General features: G+C 47.6%; 1 protein-coding gene across 1 annotated transcript; it reads left to right on the forward strand.

The window, feature by feature from the left end:
- Positions 1 to 8,143: 8,143 nt before the first annotated feature.
- LOC119953112 (histone H3.3A) lies at positions 8,144 to 12,160 on the forward strand. The gene is made up of 4 exons (XM_038776964.1): positions 8,144 to 8,226; positions 8,913 to 9,051; positions 9,626 to 9,779; positions 10,231 to 12,160. Exons 2-4 carry the CDS (start codon positions 8,924 to 8,926, stop codon positions 10,357 to 10,359), a joined length of 411 nt encoding a protein of 136 aa, XP_038632892.1. The 5' UTR covers positions 8,144 to 8,226; positions 8,913 to 8,923; the 3' UTR covers positions 10,360 to 12,160.
- The last annotated feature ends 279 nt before the right edge of the window (positions 12,161 to 12,439 follow it).

Here is a 12,439-nt window from a genome sequence, read left to right on the forward strand (position 1 = left end):
CCTCCTCTTCCTGTGCGAGGCTTAGCCTCATACAGTTCAAGGTGCTGCATAGGGCCCACATGACTGGGACAAGGATGAGTAGGTTTTTCGGGGGCGAGGACAGGTGTGCTAGGTGCTCGGGGAGCCCAGCGAACCACGCCCATATGTTCTGGGCGTGCCCAGCGATGGGGGAGTTTTGGAAGGGGGTAGCAAAGACGGTGTCGAGGGTGGTGGGATCCAGGGTCGAGCCAGGCTGGGGACTCGCAATTTTTGGGGTTGCAGTGGAGCCGGGAGTGCAGGAGGCGATAGAGGCCGGGGTCCTGGCCTTTGCGTCCCTAGTAGCCCGGCGGAGGATCTTGCTGCAATGGAAGGATGCGAGGCCCCCAAGCGTGGAGGCCTGGATCTCGGATATGGCGGGGTTCATTAAATTGGAGAGGGTGAAATTTGCCCTGAGGGGATCAGTACAAGGGTTCTTTAGGCGGTGGCAGCCCTTTCTGGACTTCCTGGCGGAACGGTAGGGAAACAGGCCGACAGCAGCAGCAACCCGGGGGGGCGTGGGGGAGGGGGGGGGGATGGTGGTAAGGATTGGGGGGAGGGAGAACTGTGCACAAGGGTTTGTGGAGGGTGCTATCTCTCTCCTTTGTTTGTTTTTTTTCTTTTCTCTTTTTCTTTGTTTTTGTTTCTTCCTTTTGTTTGAAGTTGCTCTTGAAGCTGGGGGGCATTGTTTATGGGGTGTTACCGGGGTTGTACGTTAATAGAGTTAAGATGTTTATATTTTGTATTTTGTAAAAATTTCAATAAAAATTATTTATTTAAAAAAATAAAATAAAATAATGCTCTAGGACATTTTCAGATGACAGCTGTTCCTTAATGTCCCTAAATGCTCGGTTTTGGCGGGTGGACCACTTCCATTCTTGCCCCTTTTTTAGTAGCTGGTGGAGGGGTTCTAGGATGGATGCCCTATTTTCAATAAATTTTCCATAATAGGTTACCAACCCTAGAAATGATCGTAACTCCTGGATCGTGGTGGGAGCTGGGGCTTCTTTTATTGCCCTTATTCTGTCTTCTAATGGATGTAAGCCTGACTCGTCTACTTTATATCCCAGGTACATCACTTGTGGGGCCAGAAAAACACATTTTTCCCTTTTTAGCCATACGCCTGCCTTTACGAAACGCCTGAGCACTTCCTCCAGGTTGCTTAAGTGTTCCCTGTTTGTCCTACCCGTGATTAAGACATCGTCCAAATAAATCGCCACCTGCGGTAGTCCCTGCAGAATATTTTCCATCGTACGCTGGAATATAGCGCAGACTGATGACACTCCAAAAGGTAGCCCAGTATAACGAAAAAGGCCCTTCGGGGTGTTGATTGTAGCGAACTTCTGGAAGCCCTTGTCCAGTTTGAACTGCAGGTAGGCGTGGCTCATGTCTAGTTTCGTGAACAAAAGCCCACCTGCCAATTTGGCATATAGGTCGTCTATTTTCGGGATTGGGTATTTGTCCAGCAGTGCGTATTTGTTTACTGTCTGTTTGAAATCTCCACAGAGACGTATCGAGCCGTCTGGCTTCAAAATTGGTACCACCGGTGCTGCCCATTCCGAAAACTGTACTGGTCTGATAATGCCGTCGCGCCGTAACCTTTCTATATCGTCATCTACTTTCTTCCTTAATGCAAAAGGTACCGGCCTGGCCTTACAAAATTTCGGAAGGGCTTCTGGGTCCACGTGCAAAGTTGCTTTGGCGCCTATGATTTCCCCCAAACCTTCCTGGAAGATCTCCGGGTATTTTTGGTGTACTCCACTCAACTTCCACTCTGCAAAATTTTCGTCCAATCTAATTTTAGGTCTTTCAGCCAGTTCCATCCAATTAAGCTCGGTCCGGAGCCCTCTACTATTGTCAACGGTAATCTGAGCAATTGTTTCTCATATTCCACAGGTACATGAGTCGTGCCTAGAACTTCCAGGGGTTCCCCCGTGTAGGTTTTAAGTTTCGTCGATGTTTTTGTTAGGGTTAGTGGCTGGAGTCCATCTTTGATTTTTCTAAATGCTGCCACTCCCATTACTGATACGGCCGCACCCGTGTCTATTTCCATTATTGTCGGCCGCCCGTTCACCTGTGGGGTAATCCTAATGGGTTCTGCTTTCTTCGTTGTAATTTTATATAATTGTTCCCCTTCGGAGGAGGATGGGGCGTCTAGGTTGTGTACTTCCCTGCGTCCCCACCTGCTATTCCTCTTTTGCCACCTCCTTCTAGGGTTTCTGTCGTTGTTACTCCACTCTGTCTGGTGCCAGAAACGGTCCTTCTCTGTTGGGGGAGCCTCAGCCGGTACTTCCCTCTAACTCCAGTTAGTCCTGGCAGAGTTGGGGGCAGTTCTGGGGTTTTCCTTTTTCCCTCTATTCCTCAGGTTTCTCCTGAGAGCGGCTATCTGGTAGCAGGACCCGTTGTGGTAGTCCCTCTCATAGGTATCTACCTCCATTGGCGTGCCCTGTAGTTCCTGCGCCCCACTTGCTGCCTTTTCTAGGGACAGTGCGAGCTGTAACGCCTGCCTGCAGTCTAGCTCTGTTTCCGCCAACAGGCGTTTCTGTGTTGTGAGGTCGTTTATACCACACACTAACCGGTCCCGAAGCATTTCATTTAGCGTCGGGCCGATCTCACATTTTTCCGCCAGCCTTCTCAGGCGGGTCAAGAAATTTGTGACTGACTCCCTGTCTTCCCGCTTCGCTGTTAGAATCTGTATCTACGCAAAATGAGGGGTGGTTTTGGGTCGTAGTGCTCTTTCACCGATTCCTTTACTTCTTGGAAAGTTTTCGTGTCGGGCGCATCGGGATAAGTCAGACTACGTATCATGGCGAAAGCAGAGGGTCCGCACGCCGACAGCAGGATAAGCCGTCTCCTTTCGTCCGTCAGTATATCATTTTCCCGGAAGAAGTAACACATTCTCTCCACATACTGGGACCAGTCCTCAATAGCCGGGTCGAATGCCTCTAACCTCCCAAAAAACGGCATTTTTAAAATGGCAAGGCAGCTGGTCTCCGCAAAATTCGTAGTTTACCTCGTCGCCACTGTAGTAATCCACGGGAGGCAGGAGTTCCGTCACCACACCAATATTTATTTACAATAACGATATTACAGGAGCAGCTACAAACAGTGCTGCTAGCAGTCCAGTCAACTTAAGACTGCTCATAAAGCCTACACAGGTGATTATGTGGGCCCCCTCAATGAGCTATCATTGAGGGAGCTCATACTCCAATTGGCCAACCAATAAAGCCAATTGGAGTTCATTACAGACGGCAAAGGGGAATCGGGAATATTCGTCGACCACACTGAGAAAGTACGTGTTTCGGTCGGTGGAGGGGAAGGGCCCTTTGAAGTCCACACTGAGGTGTTCAAAGGGGTGGGAGGCCTTCACCAGGTGCACACGGTCTGGCCGGTAGAAGTGCGGTTTACACTCCGCGCAGACCTGGCAGTCTCTGGTGATCGCCCTGACTTCCTCGATGGAGTAGCGCAGATTGCGGGACTTAATGAAGTGGCAAAAACGGGTGACTCCTGGGTGACAGAGATTGTCGTGCAGGGTCCGGAGTTGGTCCACTTGTGCGCTGGCACATGTACCTCGGGATAGGGCATCGGGGGGGGCTCGTTGAGCTGACCGGGGCAATACGAGATCTTGTAGTTGTAGGTGGAGAGCTCGATCCTCCACCTCAAGATTTTATCGTTTTTGATCTTGCCCCGCTGTGTGTTATTGAACATGAAGGCAACCGACCGTTGGTCAGTGAGGAGAGTGAATCTCCTGCCGGCCAATGCCTCCAATGTCGCACAGCTTCAACGGTGGCTTGGGCCTCCTTTTCGACGGAGGTGTGCTGAATTTCGGAGGCATGGAGGGTGCGGGACAAGAATGCCATGAGCCTGCCTGCCTGGTTGAGGGTGGCGGCCAGAGCGATGTCTGATGCATCGCTCTTGACTTGGATGGGGAGCGTCTCATTGACCACGTGCATCACGGCCTTTGCGATGTCGACCTTGAGACGGTTGAAGGCCTGGTGAGCCTCGGCCATCAGTGGGAAAACGGTGGATTGAATGAATGGGTGGGCCTTGTCTGCATAGTTTGGGACCCACTTTGCGTAATGCGAAAAGAATCCCAGGCATCGTTTGAAGGCCTTGGGGCAGTGGGGGAGGGGAAGTTCCATGAGGGGCGCATGCGATCAGGGTCAGGTGGATAATCGGCTCGTGCTGAACACACACTTCTCCTTGTTGTAAGTGAGGAGAGTGGCGGTGTGGAGAAATTTGGAAAGGTTAGCGTCGTGGTCCTGCTGGTCATGGCCGCAGATGGGGGGGGAATTTGCGAATGCTCTTCGGGAGGGTTTAAACTAATTCAGCAGGGGGTTGCAAACCTGAATTGTAGCTCCAGTATACAGAAGGTTGAGAGTCATGAGGTCATGAGTAAGGTTTCACGGTGGCAGGAGTGTACAGGCAGGCAGGAAGGTGGTTTAAAGTGTGTCTACTTCAACACCAGGAGCATCCAGAATAAGGTGGGTGAACTTGCAGCCTGGTTTGGTACCTGGGACTTCGATGTTGTGGCCATTTCGGAGACATGGCTAGAGCAGGGACAGGAATGGTTGTTGCAGGTTCCGGGGTTTAGATATTTCAGTAAGCTGAGGGAAGGTGGTAAAAGAGGGGGAGGGTGGCATTGTTAGACAAGGACAGTATTACGGTGGCAGAAAGGACGTTTGATGAGGACTCGTCTACTGAGGTAGTATGGGCTGAGGTTAGAAACAGGAAAGGAGAGGTCATCCTGTTGGGAGTTTTCTATAGGCCTCCGAAAAGTTCCAGAGAAAGGATTGCAAAGATGATTCTGGATAGGAGCGAAAGTAACAGAGTAGTTGTTATGGGGGACTTTAACTTTCCAAATATTGACTGGAAACGCTCTAGATTGAGTACTTTAGATGGGTCCGTTTTTGTCCAATGTGTGCAGGAGGGTTTCCTGATGCAGTATGTAGATAGGCCAACGAGAGGCATGGCCGTATTGGATTTGGTACTGGGTAATGAACTAGGACAGGTGTTAGATTTGGAGGTAGGTGAGCACTTTGGTGATAGTGACCGCAATTCAGTTACATTTACTTTAGCGATGGAAAGGGATAGGTATGTACCGCAGGGCAAGAGTTATAGCTGGGGGAAAGGCAATTATGATGCGATGAGGCAGGACTTAGGATGCATAGGATGGGGAAGGAAACTGCAGGGGATGGGCACAATTGAAATGTTGAGCTCGTTCAACGAACAGCTACAGTGTGTCCTTGATAAGTGTGTACCTGTCAGGCAGGGAGTAAGTGGTCGAGCGAGGGAACCGTGATTTACTAAAGTAGTTGAATCACTTGTCAAGAGGAAGAAAGAGGCTTATGTAAAGATGAGACATGAAGGTTCAGTTAGGGTGCTCGAGAGTTACAAGTTAGATGGGAAGGGCCTAAAGAGAGAGCTAAGAAGAGCCAGGAGGACATGATAAGTCTTTAGCAGGATAACCCTAAAGCTTTCTATCGGTATGTCAGGAATAAGCCAGGAGCCAGGAGGCCAGGAGACCAGTGAGCCTTACTTCTGTTGTGGGCAAAGTCTTGGAAAGGTTTATAATGCAGGGGCTGTTTAGCACAGTATGCAGGGGCTGTTTAGCACAGGGCTAAAACGCTGGCTTTGAAAGCAGACCAAGGCAAGCCAGCAGCACGTTTCGATTCCCGTATCAACCTCCCCGAACAGGCGCTGGAATGTGGCGACTAGGGGCATTTCACAGTAACTTAATTTGAAGCCTTCTTGTGACAATAAGCGATTTTCATTTCATTTTTCATTTCAAGAGATATGATTTATAATCATCTAGAAAGGAATAATTTGATTAGAGATAGTCAACACGGTTTTGTGAAGGGTAGTTTGTGCCTCACAAACCTCATTGAGTTCTTTGAGAAGATGACCAATGTGGTGCATATGGATTTCAGTAAAGTGTTTGATAAGGTTCCCCACGGTAGGCTATTGCAGAAAATACGGAGGCATGGGATTTAGGGTGATTTAGCAGTTTGGATCGGAAATTGTAAGAAGACAGAGGGTGGTAGTTGATGGGAAATGTTCAGCCTGGAGTTCAGTTACTAGTGGTGCACCACAAGGATCTGTTTTGGGGTCACTGCTGTTTGTCATTTTTATAAATGACCTGGAGGAGGGCGTAGAAGGATGGGTGAGTAAATTAGCAGATGACACTAAAGTCGGTGAAGTTGTGGACAGTGCGGAAGGGTGTTGCAGGTTACAGAGGGACATAGATAAGCTGCAGAGCTGGGCTGAGAGGTGGCAAATATAGTTTAATGCAGAAAAGTGTGAGGTGATACATTTTGGAAGGAGTAACAGGAAGACAGAGTACTGGGCTAAGATTCTTGGTAATGTGGATGAGCAGAGAGATCTCAGTGTCCATGTACATAGATCCCTGAAAGTTGCCACCCAGGTTGAGAGGGTTGTTAAGAAGGCGTACGGTGTGTTAGCTTTTATTGGTAGAGGAATTGAGTTTCGGAGCCATGAGGTCATGTTGCAGTTGTACATAACTCTGGTGCGGCCGCATTTGGAGTATTGCGTGTAGTTCTGGTCGCCGCATTATAGGAAGGATGTGGAAGCATTGGAAAGGGTGCAGAGGAGATTTACCAGGAAGTTGCCTGGTATGGAGGGAAGATCTTATGAGGAAAGGCTGAGGGACTGATGAGGCTGTTTTTGTTAGCGAGAGGAAGGTCAAGAGGTAACTTCATTGAGGCATACAAGATGATCAGAGGATTAGATATGGTGGACAGTGAGAGCCTTTTTCCTCGGATGGTGATGTCTAGCACGAGGGGACATAGCTTAAAATTGAGGGGAGATAGATATAGGACAGAGGTAGGTTCTTTGCTCAGAGAGTAGTAAGGGTGTGGAATGCCCTGCCTGCAACAGTAGTGGACTCGCCAACACTAAACGCATTCAAATGGTCATTGGATAGGCATATGGACGATAAGGGAATAGTGCAGATGGGCTTTAGAGGGGTTTCACAGGTCGGCGCAACATCGAGGGCTGAAGGACCTGTACTGCGCTGTAATGTCCTATGTTCTATGTACAGATAGCGTTACAGGAGCTATTGTTACTGTAGACATCTGCCATACACACCTATTTACGGGGTCGAATGAGAGGTTATTAGAGTTCATGAAATCCATTCTTAAAATGTGCTCTGTGGTGGAGGGGGGGGGGGGGTAGCTCGACCAAAATGACAGGGTGATGAGTGGCTATAGTTCCAACGTGGACAGGTATAGGGGCTGTAATGTATCGGAAAGAGCACCCCACCTAAGGCCATACCTCCACCCTATCCCTAACACACACACACACACACACCAATGCTATATCTACAATCTACACATCCCCACACCACAAAACGTCACTGAACCTTTTGTGGGCACTAAGGGCAATTTGGCATAGCCAATCCACCTAACCTGCACATCTTTGGACTGTGGGAGGAAACCGGAGCACCCGGAGAAAACCCACACAAACATGGGGAGAACGTGCAGACTCTGCAAAGACAATGACCCAAGCCGGGAATTGAACCTGGGACCCTGGAGCAATTGTGCTAACCACTGTGCTACCGTGCTGCCCAAATGAGGAGGGTAATGGGATTCTACAATTATGGGGAGGGTAATGGCATTTTACTGGATAATGGAGAGTGTGCAGGGATTATATTGGGTTATGGAGAGTACTGAGATTATATTGCTTTATGGAGTGTGAACTGGGGTTATACTGGGTTGGTGTTGGGGTGCGGGAGTGAAAAGAAGCTTTTGTTGAAGGTTTTGGAGCATATTGTGAAATGTTTACGAAACACAAATCCTACGCAATGTTTCTAATTCTAGGCAATTAGTTCTCGCACGGAATGGCTCAGTTTTGAGGCAGTTGTGTTGACCCTCCGCTCCGCTCCTCTCTCTGACTGCCCGACCTTGGTGCCAGACAGCGGATCGAAATTCACATTGAAATGAGCCAATCGGAATACACCGTTTCCCCTACAATTGATTGGTTCATTTCGAGAGAATGGGCCTATCGCGATGCGAGTTTAAAGACCAATCAGAGGTATGTTTTACGACCAATCGGAGCAGAGTTCATCCCCTTGGGTGGAGGCGGGGGCGACGTGTACGTCACCGCGTCGGCACGTCCGGGTATAAATAGCGAGATCGGCCTCGGCTCGCGCACTATAGCGAGTTCGAGCGGCGAGTGGGTTGGTAGGAGGAGGTAAGTGCTGCTGGCGGGAGGATGGTCTCTGCAGTTCGCCAAATAGACCGGGTTGGGGGGGTGATTTATATTCCGTGCGTGTTGATGCCCCCGGGGCAGTTTTTGCTGCTGGTTTAATTGGCGGGAAGGAGAAATTAGGCCGGGATCAGCTGCAGTGTCACTGAGACAAAATGGCGGGGGAATGGAGAATAACACTCTTTGTCCCACAGCGCTCGGGACAAAGGTAACGGCAGCAGGTAGGGGACTGGGAGAGTAGTGAAAGTTTCTGCTTCCCAACTATGGATTGTATTTTCCCATAATCCGCGTTCGTTTCTCCCCCCCCCCCTTTCCCCTCGCCCCCCCTTTCCCCTCGCCCCCCCTTTCCCCTCGCCCCCCCCTTTCCCCTCGCCCCCCTCCTTTCCCCTCGCCCCTCCTTTCCCCTCGCCCCTCCCTTTCCCCTCGCCCCTCCCTTTCCCCTCGCCCCCCCTTTCCCCTCGCCCCCCCTTTCCCCTCGCCCCCCCTTTCCCCTCGCGCCCCCTTTCCCCTCGCCCCCCCCCCCTTACCCCGTTCCCCTTGCCTTCCCACCTTTTTTCCACAAAAACTGCCACTAATGCTGCCCAGCAATATTCCATCATTTCTGACATTTGGTTGAAGGTGGTTGAGAAAAATACTATGTTCTTGTGTGGTACTCGTTATCTCTGTCACAGCTTAAAGCAACATGGCTCGAACAAAACAGACAGCCCGTAAGTCTACAGGAGGTAAAGCACCCAGGAAACAGCTGGCAACCAAAGCGGCACGAAAGAGTGCACCATCTACTGGTGGAGTGAAGAAGCCTCATCGTTACAGGTACTAAAATGGGTACAATGCAAATCTATAGTCAATTCGCTGGTTAGAATTTGTTAAAGTGCAATTTGGTGGAATTTTTGAGATTTATTAAGTTTTTCCTTGCTGGAATGCTGCTAGTCTGTTTCTCGTTTTTTTCGAATCTTGTTTTTGGGCAATGACCATTGATGGTGACAGTGTTCATGTCCTGCCTTGTTGAGTGAATGCTTCACTATCTTGTGAGAATTTGCTTTTATACCTGGCCCTATTTTGTTGTGCCTATCCACAAAGATGGTTTCTGTTAGGACAAGCTCAATGGGGCTGATCTTATGGATCAAAAGTTTTGAGATGTCATAATTGAAGTTTGTAATCTAAAAATGCAGGAAGCACTCAACAGTTGAGCAGCATCTGTGAAGAGAGCAGCAGTTAGTGCCATGTTTGAGCCTGTTATTCTCAATGAATAGTCTTGACAATCTCAAGACTATTCATTGAGAATAACAGACTGTAATACAGCCTATCACAACTGTTCCCATTATCAACCGTGTTCTAACATAGAATTTGGAAATTTTATTCTGTCATCTGTTTTTGCTTTGCTCAGGCCTGGCACTGTTGCTCTGAGAGAAATTAGACGATATCAGAAATCCACAGAGTTGCTGATTCGCAAACTGCCCTTCCAGCGTCTGGTGCGTGAGATTGCACAGGATTTCAAGACTGATCTAAGATTCCAGAGTGCTGCGATTGGTGCACTACAGGTAGGTCTGAAATTACGTATGCAGGGGTGGCTATGTACTGTGGGGTTGCAGGTGTACTCCACATCCTCCATATCAAGATTGAATCAAATGCACTGCATGGACAGTGCAGCTCTTATCAGCTCCTGGACATATCCAGTGTGACAGTGATCCAGAGAAATGCTCTTAATATACTTTTTTTACTCAGAAAAATTACTTAATTTGCAGCACACCAATAACCTGTTTGTCCCAATTGCAGAGTTGTATGAGAAAACCGACATTGGGGGAGTGGGGGGATGTCTGGTTGACAGTGAAGTTTGACTTAAGTTGAAAGGTTGTGGTGCTTTGTGTGTATTCTCAATCCAACACTAGAGCAACATGGTGGGGCAGCTTAATCAAAACTGAGTGTTTTAATTTTACATGTTACAGTTGACGCTTTTTCCCCATATGAAATGTACAACGTTGTGTTTAACAGGAAGCAAGTGAGGCGTACCTGGTCGGTCTCTTTGAAGATACAAACCTGTGCGCCATCCATGCCAAGCGAGTAACCATCATGCCAAAGGATATTCAGCTAGCTCGCAGGATACGTGGCGAAAGAGCCTAATTGGAGAATGCTCGTTCCATCAGCAATGGACAGCGGGACCTTTTTTAATATAACAGATTTTACAGATATTGTCAGGGTATGGACTTTTAAGGAGTGAAAATGTGCAAATGGAATATGTGGTATTCACTGTTTTTATTAAATTTTCTAAAGTTTAATAGGGTGGGTGGTTAAACTGGGAGGGGAGCCCTTACTGTAATCTTCAAAATAAATTAAACCGTGGCTAAATTGGAACAGATCTGTTTCCACTTGTCATTCGCATGAGGTGCCAGTGGAAAATCCCCATTGCTCCTCAAGCACTTGAGTTATGTTTTTTGTTTTGTATTATGCTTGGGTTTTCTATCAGACTATTTCCTAGAGCATTTTGTACTAGTCAACTGAAAGGAATGTACTGGGAAAAATGCTTCCTAAATATTGTGTCATTCCGTTGGTAACTCAGGAGGAATTGATGCAGTCTTACACCAAGTAAATTGCATTGATCTTTTGTACATCAAGCTGGAGTGTACAGCTTGGCAGCTACTACCTATTTATGCATTGTTTTTCACGTTATGAATCTGTTTGTTTTTTTTTGGGGGAAGTTGTTAATTCGTCTTATTAACTTGTTTATGGACTCGTTGCTTTTTGTTCTCATGCAAACAAGTGGTTTTACATTGGGATAATGCAGATAGGGGCTAGTTTGAATTTTGGATTGAATAGGTAGTCTGTGCAGTTCTCATAACTGAATGTTTAGCTGTTAGTTTGCTGAATGGCATTCGTCGTTGGAGATGGTAAAATGCTGCTCCCTTGTGATGTGTTCCTGCTTACACTGGGGGCTGATGGTACATCTGGGAATTATATTGCATTAGTTTTTGGTGATATCCCATGGGATGTGATTGCAACAGTGCAGTTGCCTGTCTGTTATCCTGCCACAATAACGTACAGGTAGATTGTGGTAGTATTGTTTTGGTGTACAAAGGTATATTTAACTGTCCTTGGTGTTGCTGACAATACTGTTTGACGGGAGGGATCTTGGCATTTTGCCAAGAGATTTGAAGTTTTTCCCAGAATACTTCCAAAGGATTAAGCATTGCAAGGTTCATGTTCAGCCCTTCTGACACTGCAGTAGTGATGCTGTTTATAAGGGGGCTTTTTCACCTTGGTGGTGTCAAGGAGTTTGTGTAGCTAGTATTGGGGTTTTCACTTGATTGATGGTTGAAGATTGGGCCCCAGTGTAGATCTCTGAGAACCATCAGGAGAAAGGCAATTTGCTGGGGAGTGACAACGATGTCACATGATCCCCCCCCCCCCCCCCCCCCCCCCCCCCCCCAGAATGGTCTCATCCAAGGAAGGGTAAAGGTGCTACATTAATTCCTGCTGAACCATTACTTGGGACCACTTTGCCATCTAAAGTAACCTTGTCCTCAAACGTGGCCTGGAGAATATTTGTAGTCTGCTTCATGTATTGCCCTGGCCTGAACAAATGGATGTTGACTGCCATGCATTCACTGCTCTTAGCCTCTTGTTCAGCATAAAAGAGGGATGTTGATGCAGTTATCAGTCTCCACAAAGAAAAGAATATTCCAGCTACTTTCATTGGGGGACACAGTTGCTTGATAGGAATCTAACTTCATTTTGTTGCAGCATTTGTGATGGCCCTCAGAATGGGGAACTGGGAACCATTGTTTTTTGATGGTGTCTTGTAAATGACATTGGAAAGTCAGGAAGGGGCACACTGGTGAAATGATTACATACTGTTCTACGCTCATTTCAGGATCTGGTGTAAAATTGTAAAAAAAAATTACATTAAAGTACATGAAAACCACAACCAGTTGACTTGCTGTACTGTGATTATTACAAAATGTTTTTATGTGATAAATGAGCTATCCGCTATAAATGAATGCTACCTATAAGGCACAACTTGGTGGATATTCAGTGCTCCTAACATTCAGTATCGGGGTGTATAGTTACTTGCATACTGTGGATATTCAGACAGTAAATCTATTTACTGAGGTTGAGCTGCCTGCAGGAAATCAGGCACAGCTGACAGCATGGGGGGGGGGGCTGATCTTTAGTGGTATGCTCAGCTGATTTCCAGGACCATTGC

This window comes from Scyliorhinus canicula, chromosome 18 (genome assembly GCF_902713615.1).
Source record: "Scyliorhinus canicula chromosome 18, sScyCan1.1, whole genome shotgun sequence".
In the NCBI taxonomy this organism is placed as follows: Eukaryota; Metazoa; Chordata; class Chondrichthyes; order Carcharhiniformes; family Scyliorhinidae; genus Scyliorhinus; species Scyliorhinus canicula.

Excerpts from the sequence above, each read along its gene's own strand:
- LOC119953112 (XM_038776964.1), top strand. The coding sequence starts at position 8,924 with ATGGCTCGAACAAAACAGACAGCCCGTAAGTCTACAGGAGGTAAAGCA. Across the intron at positions 9,052-9,625 it reads AAGAAGCCTCATCGTTACAG|GCCTGGCACTGTTGCTCTGA; the intron begins GTACTAAAATGG and ends TGCTTTGCTCAG. Across the intron at positions 9,780-10,230 it reads CTGCGATTGGTGCACTACAG|GAAGCAAGTGAGGCGTACCT; the intron begins GTAGGTCTGAAA and ends TGTGTTTAACAG.